Genomic DNA, 20,841 nt, shown 5'->3' with positions numbered 1-20,841 from the left:
GCGGGGTTGGGCAGAGGCGGTGGAAGCTGCAGCCGGCAGCGAGGCCGTCGTGCCACATACCCGGGTCTGTCAGAGGACGGAGAAGTGCTGCTGTGGGTGCTGAGTGGCGTTCCTGCCTTCGCCTCCCACAGCCTGACGTGGCAGGAGCATCTGGGAGAGCAGAGACGTTCTAAGTTTCACATGCGTCTCTTCTTCTTTCCCGGAACTCCAGGGAATGGGAGCGATGCTCTATATTGCCTGTCACCGTTTCACACCACTGGGTGTTTTTTGTGTCACTGTGCATCAGAATGTAAATTGTCATCTGACTATTCCCACTGTCTTTTCTCTGTTAGTAACTTCCTGTTAGTAATAATTCCTGACATTTAAGAAGCCCAGGAATGGGATATAATCCGGTTAGAATGGCCACTGCAGAAATACAGGTTGGAAATTTACAAAGGCAGACTGAGAGTTGGGGTGGTTCAGCCTGGAGAAGAGAAGGCTCTGGGGAGACCTTATAGTGGCCTTCCAGTATCTCAGGGGGCCTACAGGAAAGCTGGAGAGGGGCTTTTTACAAGGGCGTGTAGTGAGAGAACAAGAAGTAGTGGTTTAAAACTGGAGGAGGGGAGATTTAGGTTAGAGATTAGGAAGAAACTAGTTAGTGTGAGGGTGGTGAGGCACTGGAACAAGTAGCTGAGGGAAGCTGTGGCTGCCCCCTCCTTGGAAGTGTTCAAGGCCAGGTTGGATGGGGCTTTGAGCAACCTGGTCTAGTGGGAGGTGTCCCTGCCCAAGCAGGGCACTAGATGACTATGAAGGCCCCTTCCAACTCAAACCATTCTATGATTCTATGACGAAGTAACTCTTCTTGCTACCCAAGTTTTTACTTTGCAAAAAGTAGTATATGCAAGCATGGTGAGTGCCACATACAAGGGGGTTGTGCTGGCCAGCATACTTTTCCTGTATGCTCAGCATTTCGGAAGCTCAGACTATTTTCTTAGTTAGCTTTATAGCAGAAGAGTTCTGTGGAATGCTTCAAAAGACAACCACAAGGATGATATGTACACAGGCTTCCTCCTAGACTGAAGGAGAAGTGTGAGAGGAAAACAAAAATATTTGCAAGAAAAAAATCTAATGGGATGAAGGAGAATGTGACATAAACCAAGAAGAGTTGTTATGTGACCTTCAAGTGCTGAATGAGAGATAATAGGGTAGGGATAACTAGTGAAGTGACTTCAGAGCAGTTGATTATCACTACCCTAGAAGGTAATTGTAGAAGCACTCTTCTAAAGATCTAAAGCACTCTTCTAAAGATCTAAAGAAAAAAAGTGCACTGCTTAAATCTGAGAAAATAACATTAAAACTCAAGATCAGTCATTTAGATATTCAGATGTAATTTATTTAGATGTTCAGATGTAATTTATTCTACAATTCGATGTTGCATATTTCACAGAATCATAGAATGTCCCTGGCTGGAAGAAACCTCCAAGATCGTCCAGTCCAGCCCTACATCTAACAGTGCAAGCTGAGCTCTAAACCGTGTCCAAAAGCACAAGGTCCACATGCCGTTTAAATGCATCCAGAGATGGTGACTCCACCAATTCCCTGGGCAATCTATTCCAACACCTGACAACCCTTTCAGTGAAAAAATGCTTCCTAATACCTAACCTAAACCTGTCTGGTGCAGCTTGCATCCATTCCCTCTTGTCCTATCACCAGGGAGAAGAGGCTGTCCCCCTCATCACTCCAGCCTCCTTTCTGGTAGTTGCAGAGAACAATGAGGTCTCCCCTCAGCCTGCTCTTCTCCAGACTAAACAACCACAGCTCCCTCAGCCGCTCCTCATAGGCCTTATGCTCTAGGCCCTTCACAAGCCTCATTGCCCTGTTCTGGATATGCTCCAGCACTTTTATGTCCTTCTTATAGTGAGGAGCACAGAACTGAACACAGTATTCAAGGTGAGGCCTTACCAGCCCTGAATACAGGGGGATGATCACCTTCCTATTCCTGCTCGCTACAGTGTTCTGCATACAAGCCAGGATGCCATTGGCCTTCTTAGCCATGCGTGTGCACTGCTGGCTCATAACCTAGTTGGCTGTCAATCAGTTATGCCCAGGTCCTTTTCCAACCTGCTGCTTTCCAACCACACATTTCCAAGTCTGTAGCTAACCATGGGGTTATTATGACCCAAGTGCAGGACCCGGCACTTGGCCTTGTTTCCAAGATCGTCCAGTCCAGCCCTACACCTAACAGTGCAAGCTGAGCTCTAAACCGTGTCCAAAAGCACAAGGTCCACATGCCGTTTTAAATGCATCCAGAGATGGTGACTCCACCAATTCCCTGGGCAATCTATTCCAACACCTGACAACCCTTTCAGTGAAAAAATGCTTCCTAATACCTAACCTAAACCTGTCTGGTGCAGCTTGCATCCATTCCCTCTTGTCCTATCACCAGGGAGAAGAGGCTGTCCCCCTCATCACTCCAGCCTCCTTTCTGGTAGTTGCAGAGAACAATGAGGTCTCCCCTCAGCCTGCTCTTCTCCAGACTAAACAACCACAGCTCCCTCAGCCGCTCCTCATAGGCCTTATGCTCTAGGCCCTTCACAAGCCTCATTGCCCTGTTCTGGATATGCTCCAGCACTTTTATGTCCTTCTTATAGTGAGGAGCACAGAACTGAACACAGTATTCAAGGTGAGGCCTTACCAGCCCTGAATACAGGGGGATGATCACCTTCCTATTCCTGCTCGCTACAGTGTTCTGCATACAAGCCAGGATGCCATTGGCCTTCTTAGCCATGCGTGTGCACTGCTGGCTCATAACCTAGTTGGCTGTCAATCAGTTATGCCCAGGTCCTTTTCCAACCTGCTGCTTTCCAACCACACATTTCCAAGTCTGTAGCTAACCATGGGGTTATTATGACCCAAGTGCAGGACCCGGCACTTGGCCTTGTTGAACCCCATACAATTAACCTTGGCCCACTGAACTAACCTGTCTAGGTACTGCTGTTTCCTTAGAAACATTCTTCTTTCTGCATGATTACCCACAACTATATGTAGTTTGGGGTTTTAGTGAAGCCATATGGGCTTTTTTTAGAACCTTCCGTTAATTTGTCAAAATATTTTATTATCAATTTAAGTAAACTGTAGTCCATGTAACATTTTACAGATCACCTTTTTTGAGGTTTTATTGCAGGACCACTATCCTGTGGCTGGCTCTGATCAGGCAAACCTTCCTAGCGAAGTCCCATTTGAAACTGGAAGTAGTCTGTTGACTCACATCTAGCTGGTGCCTAGGTTAGGTGGGAAAGGAGATTGCTCTGATAGTTCTAAAAACATACAAAGCTTGCTTAAATTTGAATTCATATGTGTTCTTTAAGTACTGAGTGATTTTTCTTCTCCATTAAATCCTGTCTTTTAATGTAGGATGCTGTTAAAGAAGTCTATGGCAATATATAATGAAAGAATTCGTCCAGATAACTTTGAGGGTTGTAGAAATCATAGAATCATAGAACTATTCAGGTTGGAAAAAACCCTTGGGATCACCGAGTTCAACCATCATCCCTACTCTACAAAGTTCTCCCCTAAACCATATCCACCAACACCACATCCAAATGACCCTTAAACACATCCAGGGATGGTGACTCCACCACCTCCCTGAGCAGCCTATTCCAGTGTCTAACCACTCTTTCTGTGAAAATTTTTTCCTAATGTCCACTCTAAACCTCCCCTGTTGCAGCTTGAAGCCATTCCCTCTTGTTCTGTCGCTAATTACCTGTGAAGAGACCAACACCAACCTCTCTACAATGACCTTTCAGGTAGTTGTAGAGAATGATGAGGTCTCCCCTCAGCCTCCTCTTCCCCAAACTAAACATTCCCAGCTCCTCCAAGTGTTCTTCATAAGATTTATTCTCTAGGCCCTTCACCAGCTTCGTTGCCCTCCTCTGTATTCGCTCCAGCACCTCCATACCTCTCTTGAATTGAGGTGCCCAAAACTGAACGCAATACTCCAGGTGTGGTCTCACCAGTGCTGAGTACAGGGAAACAATCACCTCTCTACTTCTGCTGGTTACACTATTTCTTACACAGGCCAGGATGCCATTGGCTTTCTTGGCCACTTGGGCACACTGCTGGCTCATATTCAGCCACTTGTCAATATCCAGACAAGATAAATTGTGTCAAGTGAACTAGTTCTAAAATGGCTAAAATATTTCCCTATGTCAGGATGCTGCCTACAGGTAGACTGACACAATAGAGTAACACTTTCAAGGTTTGATTTTCTTTGTATCAATTTGGCGTATCTCTTCTATAATTCAGTATTTTAGCTTTAGTCCATAAAATGAAGGTCCATTTATGTAAGTTCTTCTGATATTAGACTGAGGAGCTACCCTATGATGCTCATAATTGGGCTACAAAGGTCACAAAGTACTAGACTTTGAACCAGTTACTGACACTGATAAAGGCACTGTCTTTACTTGAACTTGAAAAAATAAAATTTGGGGTGAGAGGAAGGAAAAAAAGGCTACCTTGAAGTCTGTTAAAAAAAAAAAAAAAAAAAAAAAGAGGCAGGAGGGAAAGCTGTTTGTAGTAGAAAAGGTTAATGGCATTTGAGTTACGGTGAAAGTTTGTTTAAGTACCATCATGGAGAATTGTCACACAGCATTGTGTTAATGAGTTGTACAGAAATTGTTTCTGACAGGATGCAAAATCTTAATGGAAAGTAGAGGTAAAAGTTTAAGAAATAAAATGAAGCTTTACTGTTGCTATTTATCAAAAATGTGTGCTGTGCTAGCTTTTTGTTTGTAACTGACATAAAGGCAGAATAGTTGATTTTATTTTTTAAATGTCAAGGTGATCATGCTGTTCTGTGTGTCAGAATCAAGAATGTAGCAGTAGCTGTGACAAAAGAAGCTAGACTTCACCTGTTTCAAGCACCGGAATGGCAGAAGCTGCAGAACACTATCCAAGATCACAGCTGTACAGAGAAGTTCTCCAAAGCTCAGCTGACAAGTGAGTTACTACTTTTTTCCTTTACAAATTAAGTTACCTGTGTAGTTAGAACTTTGTTACCTGTTTGTTTAGAGTATTTATTTCAGTGAATTTGGACTTTGCATCAACTGAAGTAAAAGCAGGACTTTGGTCTTCTGTAATTAAAAAATATTACACGGAAATGTAATTTCTTTGTTTGCATTACTTCAGAAGACTTTGTTTGCAAGTTGAGATCTAGTATACTGCTGGAAAAGGAACAATCCTCTACAAATAATTACTTTAATGAAAACAGATAAACAATTCTATTCTCATGCTCTCACTTGTACACAACTTTTCATGATAGCACAAACGTGTCACACTCTAATATACAAAACGAGGTAGAAATTTTTAATAGAATATCAAAGATGAGCAAATCAGGATAAAGCTTAACTTGAGTATCCATCTAAATTTGAAAGAACAGTAAAACTTCGAAGCATTCAAATGTGTAACTGGATGACAAACGTATTGAAATTATCAGTTTTGCACCACTTATTGATTACTATATTACAAAACCTACTTAAAGCATACATTTTCCTTTAAGAAATTAAATTAGTATTGGAAACTTCATTCAAACATATTTTAAGTGAATGCAGCATTTTCTAGCATTTAGTTAGAATCCCTAAAGTAACCAACTGATCTCCTGGAACATTGTCATAATTAAATCTTACACAGATGTCACTTCTAAGGATGTAGTTCCCTTATATTTGATCTGAGCTGGATGTGAATTGCTGCTGAAATGACTAGCAGTCAGTCTGTCAGTCCTGTCCTTCACAGCAATGTACTCACTGTTCTCTGCCATGCTTAGGAATCATGCAACCGCAGGGTGAGTTGGATCCGTTTGCTGATCTTGGGCAAAATCAACTACATTTTTATCTTACTACATTTCCTGTGAGTTAGCTTGCGGAGTTGGTGGAAAACTGATTAAACGTGCTCTGCATGATCCTAGTGCAAATAACAGTGTTTAAGAACACAGCTGAGAGTACAGATGAGGAGTAGAGCCACCCCTGTCAGCCGCAGCTTGCCTTTCATTTGGATTAAGCACTGTATGTTTTTTAAAATCTCAGGGTTTTTTAAGGGAGCTGTTTCACTTTGTATGTTTGATTGATAAGATGTGTAGCTCTAGAGTGGAATGCATGTTTACCATTAGCTACACAAGACAAATTGTCTGTATCAGAACACTCCTCTTTTCTGGTTCATGTGTTATCCAAATTTGAGCTTCATGACAGTTGCTGCAAGGAGATGCATCATGCTTTTCTTCCTGAATCCTAGTATTGATAAGTTTATGCCATCAGAGAACAGAAAAAAACTTCCTGAAGTTGCAACAAATTTGTTTAAATTACATAAGTATTTTTCATTTAAGCTTCAAGTTAGAAATAGGTTATAAATTTTGACTACAAAATATTTAGGGATGAGTTTGCTAAGGATTGTTTTGTATGTATGTTTGCAGCCTTTTCATTTAGAAAGGCCTTTGCATAAAAAACCAGAAAAAGTTTGTTTTGTAGAATGTTTATGATTGTGTCTCTTTCCTCATGCTTAGTCATTGTCATCCGAAACTAAGAAGGTGAATTAATCTACAATCCAGTCATTATATTGTTACTTCTACAGAGGTGGCTTTCATTTACAATTGGGCTGATTTGCTCTCAAGTTCAGTAACAGTAATTACAATTCTTGCAGTTTCACCCAAAGATGAAAGCCACATATTTCATTTTCAGCAACTGTTTATTTTGGAGAAATTGTGACGTCTTAATAGTTGCTTTTAGGAAAATCAGTGGTAAGATCAATGAGCAGATGACATTTCAGTCTCTTACATAGTTGGTTTTAAATGTAATCTGATTTGAAAGATGCAGTTTTGTTAGACAGTAGTCTCTACCCTTAGCTGCCAATTGAAATTCAGTCTGTTACAGTTTGGGGAAGATCCTGTAAAAGATGAGTTGCACTTTCAAAGCATGCACAGTATTTATAAATCTCTTCAGTGCTCTTAATGCCATTGAAAATAGAGTAGAATACATTTCATTAAGGTATTTTTCATACTGCAGCAGTATCTGTTGGCTAATACAAAATAGCTAGTACCATCACTACATACTAGGGGATGGAAATGTGCTAAGTGTAGGAAACAGTTGCATTTGCTGGCTTCTGGCAGAAGGGATCTCACCCAGCAAACCCACGAGCTGAGAGATGGAATGTGGTATGTATCCTCACCCGTGCTTGCCTGCACCTTTCTGAAACAAAAGGCAAGGATAGAAGTCTGGCCTCTGGTGTAATGGCTGGCTTTCAAAACAAAGACTGTTTTGTATTGGGTGTAATTTATAACCTCTATATCATGATGTGGATTTAAATTCTGTCTTCAGTCGGAGGTGAGTTTTCAAAAAACAAACTAACCGAGTATTTACCCTTTTTTTTGTTTTTTGTTTTCTTTCAAAGTGACTGTGAACCACACAGAGCAAAATCTGACAGTGTCCCAGATTCCTTATCCGGAAACATGGTATGTGTTTTATGTAGACAAGTTTACCTGCGAGGAGAATTATTCTGAATCCGAGGATATTCAGTTTGAAATGGTCTTACTAAACCCAGATGCAGAAGGGAATCCATTAGATCACTTTAGCGCAGGGGAGTCTGGTAAGATTTTTTTCTTAAAATTTGTAAGTTAAGGAAATTGGTCACCCAAACAAATTGGTGCTTACCATGCTTGGAAAAGTGTGGCACTGGGGAATGGATAGCAGAGTCTCTTATATTTCAGATGCTACTTTCTCACAGAGAGTAACATTTAATTCTTTTTCTGGCAGTACAGAAAAATCCTTCCCTTTCTCTAGACTGACTTTCCAAAACTTGCCTAACTGGAAGCACAGATGCACAAGGAAAGAGAGTATTAACATATTTACTATTAGGTATTTCTACCCTGTTAAAATTGGAAGCTTCTGCTTAAATGTGAATTTACTTCCTGATTTTAAATAATTTGCTTCTTTAATTTTGGGAATTCCTTAGCTGTGTAAAATTTTATTCTGTGCAACATGAGTACATGCACAATATAATATTTTGCCAATACAATTTCAGTTTAGGGCTTAGGTCTTCCTAAGTATCAGTCACAGGCAACAAATTACTTGAGATATTTCAGTCCTAATTTTACTTAAGAAGTGCAATTTTATATCTTCAAACCTGCAAAGAAAAACTTCTAAAAGTGACTCAAGACAGCAGCTGAAGAAATGCCTACATAAAAACTGTATGCTTTGGACAATCCAAACTAACCTGGTGTGTGCTTCATTGCAGTTCTTAGCTTCACTGCTCTGGGAGCCCTCATCATGTCACTAACATAAGTCTGCTGTAAGGGAAGAGCCCAATAGGCTTAGGCCACCTTCATATACGGATTTAACCTACATATCCAGAATGAGCCTAATTGCTGTGCTAAGAATCCTGTGCCCTGCTGTCATTCTTGGTCTCAGGGGATATAGAGGGATCAAAGGCAGCTCCCTTTTTGAAGACAATGCTCACTGAAACATTTAGCAGAATCTGTAAGAAAGTAGCACTGTTAATAATCTGTTTTTAAAGGCTTTTAAGTTGACCTACCTGTCTTTTTAACTACTTAATTATGCTGCATACTTTTTTGGCAGTTTTTGTTTGGTGAGTTTTTTATCCAGAAATGAGTTCTAGGTTAATTTATTTATTCTTGGAAAGCAGGAGTAGCATTGTTTTGCTAAATCGAGGGGCAAAGCAGCTAAAAGATGTCATGTGGCCCTTAAAAGTGGTGTACAGAGGTCCTAGAGAGGCGTATTAGTGTTGTGGGAAGACTACTGGCACTTGGAAGCAGAACTCTGAACAGCTTGCATGCTGAGCAAGGAGGTGTATAAATGTTTCGGATCCCCTTATTTAGATCTAACAAGTAGAAAACAAGATGATCTGTACATGCTGTGTTTTCCACAGTTGCAGTGGAACACCTCTGTTTATTCAGAATTAAAACCTGCAACACTGCCATGAATCCTGAAGTTAAGTGCCTGAGGCTACTTTCAAAGAAAAGGATTTCTTCTCTCTCTTTTTTTTTTTTAAATGCATCTTTGGGAAATATTTTTTGTCCTTTTTCCATAGAGATATGCAGCACAGAACGTTAGGACATAAAAGCTTTATTTCCTGGTTCTTGCACTTAAGACAGCTAACAACTAAATAGTTCCAGACGGTTCTAATTAGATCACCCTTCTCTGTAGTAACTAGTGTCCTGACACAGATCTCAAAATTAAATGGTTTATAAGGAAAGTATAGTAAAGTACTGTAACCTTGTGATTAAGATATTTGCCCTGAGAGAAAAGGAGATGTGGCTTCTGATCCCTAGAAAGTATTATTGTGTCATTTTACATGGTAGGGCTTTTACAGAACACATGGTACCAGTAGAATGTAGGATTTCTAAGGGCAGCTGACCAGGTAGACAGCATTTTGAAGATCACTAAAGTTAGGTATTTCAAATTAAGGTACATATGTTTTATTTTCTCTGTCAACTGTAGGTTACATGAAAGTCAAGGAACATAACAAAAGACAGGTTGAAAATTACCCTTCTAGTTTTTTTATAGTTGTATTTCAGTGCAACTTCCTCTTAAATAATTTCGGTTTCAAACCAACCATCCATAATCTATCTTTGATAAGAAGGAGCTTTCTATCATTTATATTTTAGTGTTTATTAAAAGCTAGTTGATTTTCCTTAAAAGTCTTCTGTATGTACTCTCTCATCATGGTGAGAACTAATTTCTCTACAAAATCCTTTCCTACTTCAGTGTGTATCTTTTGAAGCACATAAAGAGTGAAAAGAATAAGGGATTTGATCTAAAATATATTTTTGTCATTTGTACATCATTCTTTTGTATAAGTATATAAGAGAAGCAGAGTGAGCCTGAAATTTGTATTTATCTTGCGTTCTCTTTCTCCCCTTTCACTGTATGTTTGTGCAAGCTTGATTAATTTTAGCTGTAGAACTATAGAACTAGCAACTAGCAGACATCCAGTTCCAATGTTTTTCAACTTAGATACAAAAATGTGTATAATTGCACCCTTTGTAATCTCTGGGTGGAGCTGGTTGAAGTTTTCTGATGCTGGAGGAAAAACACTGTTCAGAATCTGATTCTGTGGGCACCACTTGGTTTCAAGTAAGGCTGGAGAGGAAAAGCATAAGTTTTTTGTGGTAAATTTGTGTTTACCTACTTCTGTTTATAGCTCACTAGCTATGACCTTTTGGGAGCTCTCATATAGGTTCCAAAGTTTCTGGAAAATAGAAGAGCTTTCCAGGTCTTCAGGGAAACATTTTTGCTAGACTGAAAAATACAGGACTTATATTTTATAAATAGTATCAAAAATTTCGGGATTTTTTTTCAGATTGATGCAAAAAAATCCGCTCTGTGAACTTTCTGTTTTTCTCTGTGCTGTTTTTCTTACTGCTTTTTTTTCTGTCTCGGTCAACCAAGTACCTTGGATTATTTTGTGTGGGGGAAGAGTGACACCAAGTGGTAAATGTCCGCAGACATCTGTTCTGAGTTTCACTCGTCTCAGGTCGTGCCTTTAAAATCAAATCCAGAAAAAAAAAAAGCAAAAAAAAAGCTAAACTTTAGTAAGTTAATCGATATGTTTCTGATAAAATTACAGGCTACTGTTATTTTCTGTTTATCAAGAAACTGTATGCCACTTTATACTATTTCAGTCATTGCAGCAAAGCTATTTCTGTTTGAACAGAATCTCTCCTACACTCAGAAAAGGTGTTGTTGGATAAAAAATACCTCGTCAGCTTAAACAATAATGAACTCTGAAAAAAATCTCATACTTTCTTGGATAAAATAGGCTAGGATTTACTCATTTTAGCTGTACTACCACTTTTGGGTGACAGTTACTAAGTCTTTCCCAGCAATATTTTGTTTTAGTTATCTACTGCTAGTAGCAACATCTCTTTATGAAAAGTAACCTGTATTTCTTTTTTCTTTTCACAGGATTACATGAATTCTTTTTCCTGCTTGTCCTAGCATACTTCATAACTGCATGCATATATGCACAGTCCCTATGGCAAACGATTAAGAAGCGTGGACCTATGCATACTGTACTAAAGGTGTTGACAATTGCATTAGCGTTGCAGGCTGGTTCAGCTTTTGCCAACTACCTGCATTTCTCAAGGTATCTTTGCTTATTTTTGTTTTCAGTCTTAAAAGAGCATTGTATTTTAAAGATCAGTACATGATGTTTCCTGTGGTGAGTGTGACAAGGGACTGACTTTCTAGAACTAGTTCATTGCCTAAATATACTTTTAAAACAAGTCTTAAAACTCAGTCACTTAAAAATATCATATTCTATTCTTTTATCAGTTATTCTAGAGATGGAATAGGAGCACCTTTCATGGGAAGTCTTGCAGAATGTGAGTATGCTTATCTACTATTCCTTACATATTCCAGGGCATTAATCTGTATAATACGTTAGCAAATACTGTTGTTGGACTATATTATGATCTTGGACTATATCACTGGATTTTGAATACTAAAAGTTGCTGTTCTGAAAAGCAGGTTTTATTGTGAATGTTGACAATAACTTTATTTAAAATTTTCAACAATATCACAATCTTGTGATTTAAAAAAATATTTTCTTGTCTGAAGATTCCATCTACAAACACTTAAATACATGCCTATCATGTGAGGAAGTGTTTCAGTACATTGAAGATTTTTGCAGAGCTTGCATGATCTAGAATAGCAAAGCTTTTTAGGAAACTTAATCGTATTTTATGGAATGAGTAATTTCCCTCGCAAATTTAGTGTTGATTTTAATAAAAAGGTTTTACAGCACGAGTTATACAATTACAGTCATGCAAAAGTGCTTCTTAAAATAACTGATGTTAACAAAGCATTTTTCTCCACTCTGTATAGATATTCTGAGTTCTCCCTGGAACTGAATTCCTATAACACCCCTTCCCAAAATTCACTTATTTACTCCTGCTGAATTCTTCAGGGTTAAACTTTGTTGTTGTTTTCTAACGTTCACATTTGAAGCATTTGGGTGTTCTTTCTAAGCAAATACATTCGCTTGAAGCACCACAAGAAAACAGTACTTTGCTAGTGAGATAGTGTTGGAGAGTAACGGCCTATATAGAAAAATATTTGCCCTTCTACAGTTCATTTAGAAGCTTGCAGTTGGAATTAACAGCCTCTTGATGGCACTTGGCACCACAGTAATTGCCTCTTACTTGTTTTAAACATTTGAGTTAGGAGCTCCTTACAGCCTCCCCAGCAACTGTATTATTAAACTTCCCCTCTTGTCTCCTGAAATGAAATCAAATAGAGAATACAGAGGTAGTCATGTAGGTGACATAGCTGCTCCACAGTGAGAAAGCCAGTGTTGACTGCCTAGCCATAACTGTCCATTAGATTTTCTGTGTTTATATTACAGTGAAGAGCCTACTTTTATTTGCTTAAAGCAAAGGTTATTAAGAATGCATCAGTATTTTTTGAATAAACAGCAAAGAGTTTCCTGTTCCTACTGTTTTTAAGATTCATGGTTCCCAAAACTAAAAGAACAAAAGTAATAGAAATATGGAAAGCTTCAGTGTCAATTATAATTCTGAAGAATGGCTGATAGCAAGTAGTATAGTGTGAAGGTAGAAGGTGCTACCATTTTTCCTATATCAGAACAGAAATCCAAGTTGAAAGTGAATGTTAAAATATCTGTTGACTTAGTGGAGCCAGAATTTCTTTCTAGAAATTTGTTCAGATACTAGCCTCACCAATTACTCTTTTTCCTACCATTATTTAGTCTTTACCATATATAAAGACCTGACTCTTTGTCCAATTTATCACCAGAGTTAACTACATAATTCACAAAAATAATGCTGGCACTCAAAAGCATCACAAATACTGATCTTTTAACTTTCTATAAGATTGAAACATGAAAAGTCCATATGATTATGCTTGTTCAACAGCCAAAAAAGATTAATTGTGATTATCTCAGACAAATGTGGTATCAGCTACATAGCATATGACTTCATGCTCACCCTATATATCTTGGGATTATTGTAATTTTAGCACTTTCTCTCAGCATTCTTACTTTCTGACAGGGTGTATGAGATGTCAAGGATTAAAGCTGCTACTGAATTTTTGTCTTAGACCATGTTGTCTGAGAATCCACTTGAACTGTTGCCACACTGAAGCAGAGCAGTATCTATATCCAGGATGTGATTGAGATAGGATGTCTGGCTATAACTTAGAGCGCAAATTATCTTAAGGAGTGACAGAAAATAAAATGCTCTCTAGAACATTCAGATTTGTTCTGTCATTTCTCTATTTTGGATTTGTGACACTGGTTTGGCATGCCTTCAGTTCATGTAAAAACTTTTTCTAGCGAGTACTGTGTCTCCATATATAGCATTGTAGAATAATTCCAATATTATTTTGCCCAAAATCATTGTCAGTTCATTTTGTTAAAGAATTAGTAAGTTTGTATTTATTGAAAGTTCTTCACATTTCTTAAACAGCAAAGGTGTCTGAATACATTAAGAATCATTTAAGCATATAAACTCTGAGAATACCAAATATATTCCAGGAATCATATGTTGAAGTCTGGTTTACTTTGCTAATATTGCTGAGTGTCAGGGAAATAGTGATCTTCATTGGACACACTTGTGTACATATTCATTTCTGTACAGTGGTAACCTTTTCTGCTATATATTTTAGTAAAAGTGGAAGTACATTTATCTTCTATAATACAGTCCAGTTGTATAAAAATATTAGTTTTATTTTGTGAAACAAAGATTTTTCTTGTACTTGATAGTGTGATAATTACAAATAAGGAACAAATTTAATTGAACTAAAATACTAAGGTGGAAAAATCGAGCACTGTTATGTTGTGTGTAGTGCCCAATCTCTAGTTTGTGAACCAAATTTGCAATTTACATAAGAATCAGTTTCTCTTTCCCATTGCTGGTACACCAGTACAATGAGCCAGTTTCCTCTCAAGTCCAAAACACCAACTCAAAAATTGTTTGATCAAGTTTCAGTTAAAAACTTACCAAGTCTCAAGCTAACAATCACCCAGAAAGAAATCTTCAGTTCTTTCTACTGTCAGTAGTGCTTCAGCAAGGCTAACTAGTAAAGGCTTTAATATATTCTAGCTTGAAGTTTTCTTTATTCAGACACAGCTTCAAACACAGGTTTGAGACGCTGATTAAGAATGTAAGTTTATGGAGTATGTGTTAATTGTTCCCAAAAAGGCAAAAAAAATGGCCATAGCAAAATGAGGCAAAGGTAGTTTGCATTTCATAAAATGAAATACAGACAAGTTGTTGCTCTAAGTGAAGTTTGTGTCAGGGTTATTCATTATATTTTCTCCTTTAAAGATCTGAGAGTGGAATTTGTCCTAAATATTTGTGCTTTCTGTTGCAAGCTACTGCATCCCAAAGACAAAGTGCAATTAATTTAGAGTACAATGCAACTATCTTACTTTTTAACAGAAGTTTTTCAGAGCAGAGAAAGGAGTTTATTTCATCATGTTTCATATTTGCAGCATGATTAACATACATATGATTTTAGTTCTTTAGTGTTTATAAGTGTATTTATGCAGATGGATTCCTGAGCGCAGACTTCTTTGACACAAGAGTGGGATTTGGAAGGATGTGGCACTGTGTCCGTGTTGTTGCAGAACTGCAGCATAACTAGAGACAAGCTGATAGTGATCTCCTTGGCCACTGGAAACTACACAAAATATCCACATTTTGTGCCAAAGCAACCTCAGCTACTCAAACTACCATCAAAATTATGACTAAGGGTGTTACAGAGGCATAAGTGTCTATTCTTTATTTGTGGGTATACAGAACATTTCTCTTTGCTTTAGAAAAAACTTCTTATTTCTGTTGTGACTCTGTGTTTGTTTTTCTTCTGTTTACAATAGTGTGTGACATAGTCTCACAGATACAAATGCTGTATTTATTGTTGAGTCTGTGTATGGGTTGGACAATAGGCAGAATGAAGAAATCTCACGGCAGACCTCTTCAATGGGATTCCACTCCAATGTCTACTGGAATTGCTGTAGTAGTTGTTGTTACACAGGTTTGTATTTTATAGTCATTCTTATATTGAAATATACATTTACTATTAAGCATGATTTGTGAACCAACTAATTTCAATATTTTATAAGGGAGGGAGTATCAAGACTGGAAAAAAGCCCACAGCATAATGTGCACTCAGTATGTCTAATAGTTAACAACACCTTCTCTTTACTTTAACAATTCAAGGTGTAGCTCTACAGTATGTTTTTGTTCAGCAGTAAAACCACTTAAGAAGTTCCCACAGTTTTCCAAACTCCTGGTTGTGCCAATTTTTCGTAGCATTATAATGTAAACCCAAATCAGTGGAATGATCTAGATTGGGGGCGGGAGGGGGGAAGATACTTTAGCACAGTCATTTTACTGGTCTGATTCCTAATCTGAATTATAATGTGGTCCTATAAATAGTTGTTGTAATCAGTACAGCCGAGGAGTTGTGAACTGCTTTGTGGGGGTGATGACAGGCAGCATAAGAGGAAAGTCAAGAAAAGGTGCTATGAGAAATTCTTTCTGTCACAAAAAAAAATTGAAATCCTCAGTGTCCTCTTAGAATCACTCAAATAGGATGCCTAATGGTCTTTTCAATCAATGTAAGGGAATTCTTGAAAGTTTCATGTGCAGGATTGGTCTTGCAAATATACAAATGGTCTGACACATAATTTAATTCAAATATTTTCCATTAGTATAAATTAGAAAGTCAACTAAACCAGTAACTTAAAAGTAAATTGTAATGGAGATCATACAGCCCTGGTGGTGCCTTTTGTAAACAAATTTTTTTTAATCACAGCATAAAGACAAGAGAATCTGAAAGCCATTGAGAAAGAGAAGAGCAAAGGGAAACTGCAGACAGTAATGAGGAAGAGATTATGCTGAAGATTTTGTGCCATTTGAGTTGTATCTGTAATTAGTGCTGCCTACAAACTAAATGAGTGGACTGCTAAAACATTAAGAATAGCTAGAAGCTGACATTTCTTGCTAATTAAGAAGATAAACCAAAGGCTATTAAGGTCAATGAGGCTGTTGAAATTTAAAGATAGGTTTATTACACCTACTTTGACACCCTTGTAGCACCAGAAGTTTTACATGCTGGTAGTAGAGAAGACTTCTAAGGTATCTTTTATTTTATTTTATTTTATTCATGCTTCTCCACTTACATATATATGGGTGTGTTAGTACTCTGTCACTTGAGACTGGAAAGTTTTTTTATTGTTATTTTCTTTTTACTGTACAAAGAAAGGACGCTCAGTATCATCTGCTTGATCTTTTTTCAGTTGTTACTTGTGGTAAAAATTTGGGCAAGTATAATATATACATGCTGCTTCCCCCAGTACTGGTCCATTACACATTTGTGTTGTTTCTTTGAGCACTACTGGGGCATTCACACAAAGTTGGCTATCTTTTCACCATGAAGGCACAGCTCTGTCACGTCTTTCCTCCTCGTGCCATTTGGAATGTTATGGCTGGCAGGAGTCTTGTAGGGACTGAATATGGTATGAGAGTATGCCATTGCCTGGGTGGTTTTGCACCCCCATCTCAGTGGCTGCTGTCTCCAGCAAAAATTCCCTGACACCAAGTGTATTCGTGTCCCTTTTGGAGAGGATGTTTTCTATTGAATGGTTCAGTACATACAAAATATACCTTCTGCCAGATTTCTTCGTAATACTGACTGTGGCTTTTGAGTTCAGGGGAGCAGGACCCGCACCATATTGCCTTCATCAATGGTGGTGAGCTTTAGACTTCGTTCTCTGAATTAGTCTGTTGTTTGCTGCTCTTTCTATATTGACATGGGTGTTGGACCTGCTGTAGTGGCAACCAGTAAGCTCTTTTAATGATTAAAACCCTAGAATTACCTCCTTTCTGTCCTGCTCTTTCCCAGAGTTTTACGGGAGAGCCTACTTCCTCCAATGTCAGAGGTTGGACGGACTTACATGGATAATCAGAGATGTGCTGACAATTTGCTATGGAGCATGCTGGAAACTATATGCATTACCCTAATACAGCAGATAGAGATTGAACCATGTTAGTTTTATGGACGTTCGGCACCACTTGTCTTCATCTCATCTTCCAGAAAGTCAAAACAAGTAGACAGCCTGGGAAAACATGTTATTCTTCAACTTAACTGCAGTTTTGACTGGCAAACTATCTGACCTTGTTTGCCTGCTACTCGTTCAAATTACTCAGCAAATTTTCAGGGCTTTTTCTGCTCTTTGTACTGTTGCTATGGATTCTTCCTTTTTGTTCTTTCAGAAACACCAGCAATTTTCTGGGCTGTGTTACAGGTTACCATCAGTGTGGGGTGGACACAGCCTGCTACTAAGCAAATCTCTTGTGGTCGTTGTGGCTGCAAAGAGGTAGCATCTCAAAGGAGGGACAAGTCTGCCATTCAGCATCTCCCTTTGCCTTAACTTGTTCTTGATTTCAGCCTCAGAACAAAAGGTTCCCAGGCCACTCTGTATTAATTAAAGATTCCACTACCTGCTGCTGAGACACAAACCTTGTTCAAAACGTTATTGATTGCAGACCTTTCCCATCAAATAGACTTTCAGCTTTTAGGGCTGATTGAAGTGGAGGTGATGATTTTTAAAAATGCCTGATCTCTTTGAACCTGACCAAGATGACATAGAATCTTACTGCATTAGACATCACACTTCAGAGAGGTTCTTAGGTACACCTCAAAGATGTGCTCAGGATGAGCTCTGCCTCTGACCTGTTTCTTACTATTTCTAACTAACATTATATGATACGCAAGTACCTGAGTGTCATATGATACATGACATCAGATACCCAAGTATGAGATATGTTTGGAAGCAGCTAGTTAATCCACTTTGCCTTGCTGCTACTTTTAATTTCCTTTTTGCTTCCCCTTTCCCTTTACCTCTGAAAGATGATCAGTCCCATGAGAACCTGCCTTTACTGGAGATGGATAGGTTATCTTTCCTTGCCATAAACTCATTGTTGGCATTATAAAGGGAAGGAGGGGATCTACTAGAATTGTTTCCTCATGACAAAAAAGAAGAGTGTCTGATTTGTCATTGTATGGATGTCAAGTATTTCAAACAGTGTATTAGATAAACAAGGAGATGGTCTTTCTCCTTTATTTTATGAAGAAGCAGTCATGACTTTAATGTTCGACATAGCTAGTGCAAGTCATCTCTTCAACTATCTAGCTCTTCCAGTTCTTTTGTCTACAGCTTAAGCAGGGTTGTTCTTCTGGATAAAAATTAGGATTTCCCCTCAATTTCTTCTCAGAGCTCAAGCATAGTTCTGCTGACTGCCAAAAAAAAAAAAATATCTCAGGTATCCACTTCAGCACGTTGGTGTCTGGGTGTTTTTTCAGCTTGTTCCTGATACTGCAGCTAAATTAGCCAATACTGCTTTTCTGTGGTCAAGGTAAGGGGCTTCAGAACTTATTTACCTTAATTTCTTAGGCATAATCAGCCAAAGAGATTTTGACTTCAGGATCATGCTTGTCTATGAAAACTCTTCCTTCATTGAGAAGAGATTCCTTAATCCATGGTAACCTAGGAACAGATTTGTCTTTCAATAGGATCTCCTTATAGGATTACAGATTCTTTCTGGTGAGTGAGATCAGTCCCAGCTCATCTTAAGAACAGTGACACATACCTTGTCTGACTTTTCAGTGTTGTACTGGCAATTCCATCTCTGCCTCGTATGCCTCTGCCTTCTGCTTATTCTGGAATAGTCTAATGAAACTGAAGGAAGTTGGACTTCTGTGATCTTGCACTGCTGTCACTACACATAGTCTTTGATTAACAGATTTGTGTGTTTACACAGTTTACGCTCTTTAAAAGACTAGTCATGAGCATACCCTGCTGTCAGACACTATTTTCTCATGAGGATTTGAACTTTGTTCTCATGATTCCTTTATTCCAGCTCTTTGTCATCTTCTCATGAAAGTGGCTTCCTTTGTTGCTGTTACTATTGGTGTAGTTTAAGGAAAACTGAAACCTTTGTGAGCCATGTTCTTTTAGGGTAAGCTATCCCTAGGATCTACCTACAGTTCCTTCTTAAAGCAGTATCACAGTTCCATCTCCATCAGCCTGTATTCCCCCCAGATGCATGCTTTGGTCAGAAAGATTCTATTCACAAATTAAGGGGCTTTTAAATATTCTCAGACAGTGTCTGTCCAGTCTAGGGAAGTTAAATACTTTGGCTGTTCCCAGGTGTAAATGTCAAAGAGGAAAATGCTCTGTACAAGACTGCAGTGATTTTTAAACTAGTAGGACCCTTGTTTGTTGCCTGGGCACTTCTGACTGGACTGAAACTTCTGTGGTAATATTAATTTCATGACAAAACAAGTGCTACAGACACAACTTTACCAAACACTGTCTTGTTTCAGTCTTACTCTTTGATAGAATTCTCAGCCAAGTAATTTGATAATTGAAGATATTTGCTTGGAGTTACCCAGAAATGGAGTGTTATGGTGGGAACATTTGAAACCTCTTGGTCAGATTGTTTACTAGTAGTAAGTGATGTTTAAGAGGTGCATGCTTCATGTCAGTCCCTCTCCCATCCTTCCATTTTCCATCAAGGTAGTTGAGTGACTAAAATGACAGAAATCATGCTTGCTGTATCATGGCCAAGGTAAGGGAGGGGGAAAGTGAAAGAGGATTAAGAGATTAAGGATATTCTAAGCTAAAAAGGTCCTCTTCTCAACTGAGGAGACTAAAGGACACCCACCTTTGGAAGGCACAGGTGGATTACTCAGTTTAAAAAAATAATTTCAGTAACCTTTTTGTCTTTATGTAGTTAATGCAGTGAGAGCACCTTTGAATGTGTTCAGAAAGGAATGTGAATAATTTAGATTTCTAAACTGAGGCATACAGTGTCTGCTTCTGAAGGCCTTCAGAGCTGCCTCACTCATAAATCAGATTTGCCTACCTTTCTTCAGAAAGTCTGCTTCATTAGACACCTGAAAGCTAAGTGCAAGGTAGATGTGTGCAGTAGGTGGACTAGATTCCAGTACAGTCTTTAAATGTCATTCAGCTGCTACACGATGCTGGGAGAGTAAACTTTATGGGTATTCTAATTTATAACATTAATATTCCCAAAGTCTTAAAAAGGTATTCCTCAGCAAGACCAAATTTTTATGCAACGAGGAGGCGCCTGCCTCCTACCTAAGATTCAGAAACTGCGCACTTCTGAGTGTTTTTCTTTAAGAGTCTATCAATATTCTTTCTCACAGTGCCTCTACAAAACTGGATTCTACAACAAATGGGTACCATGCTGAGAGTTAAGGAGGATTTCTATTTTTAATTTATTTATCTGTTGACTAGAAAGTTTGTCCAGATGTTGGAACATCATTTGGAACCTGTAATTCTCCCTTTCCTAGACCCTAGGAGATTTCCAAGCCAGTTACTTGCAGAGTCAGGCTCACTCACAGTTTCTGACCTAGCTAATGTTGGATTCTTTTCTTCACAATGGCAAAACTTCAATAGAAGGGGTGGAGAGTGGCCCACCCAAGAACAGCCTATAGCCTGGCAGTTGGGGCACTCTCCAAGGAGGTGGGAGATGCAAGCTGGATATCCTTTAGGCAAAGAAGGGAATTGTGGGAGATCCAAGTTCAACCTGGGTGAATGTTTGTGCCTTTAGGCTATTGTATAAAAGGGGCATCAGCACCACCCTCTTCCCCATCTTTAAAAAGAAAAGTGAATCCTGTTAGGATTTGGAAAGGAAAGGCGTAGTCGCCTGCCTTTGAAACAAGCTTTACAGGTTGTGGATCCCAAGTGGAAGGAGACAACTCCCTGTAACTCTGTGGAACCATTTTAGTGGGCTTCCTGCTG

The 20,841-nt window shown here is 38.6% G+C and overlaps 2 protein-coding genes across 2 annotated transcripts in view; one reads left to right on the top strand and one right to left on the bottom strand.

Annotated features, from left to right (window-relative positions):
- Window positions 1–948, bottom strand: part of TGDS (TDP-glucose 4,6-dehydratase) — a 15,599-nt gene extending 14,651 nt beyond the window's left edge. Inside the window, exons 1-2 of the mRNA XM_010006357.1 lie at window positions 929–948; window positions 61–150 (exon numbers count right to left, since the gene is read on the bottom strand). Coding sequence (XP_010004659.1) covers window positions 61–150; window positions 929–948 — 110 coding nt within the window. The remainder of the gene's footprint in view (window positions 1–60; window positions 151–928) is intronic.
- Window positions 949–4,165: 3,217 nt separating this feature from the next.
- GPR180 (G protein-coupled receptor 180) overlaps window positions 4,166–20,841 on the top strand; it is a 19,832-nt gene continuing 3,156 nt past the window's right edge. The window contains exons 1-6 of the mRNA XM_010006356.1: window positions 4,166–4,205; window positions 4,819–4,977; window positions 7,417–7,611; window positions 10,950–11,130; window positions 11,319–11,368; window positions 14,884–15,041. Coding sequence (XP_010004658.1) covers window positions 4,166–4,205; window positions 4,819–4,977; window positions 7,417–7,611; window positions 10,950–11,130; window positions 11,319–11,368; window positions 14,884–15,041 — 783 coding nt within the window. The remainder of the gene's footprint in view (window positions 4,206–4,818; window positions 4,978–7,416; window positions 7,612–10,949; window positions 11,131–11,318; window positions 11,369–14,883; window positions 15,042–20,841) is intronic.

Source organism: Chaetura pelagica, unplaced genomic scaffold (genome assembly GCF_000747805.2).
Source record: "Chaetura pelagica isolate M959 unplaced genomic scaffold, ChaPel_1.0 scaffold29, whole genome shotgun sequence".
Lineage (NCBI taxonomy): Eukaryota > Metazoa > Chordata > Aves > Apodiformes > Apodidae > Chaetura > Chaetura pelagica.
The sequence above is the reverse complement of the archived record's forward strand: the minus strand, read 5'-3'. Positions and strand labels throughout refer to the sequence as shown.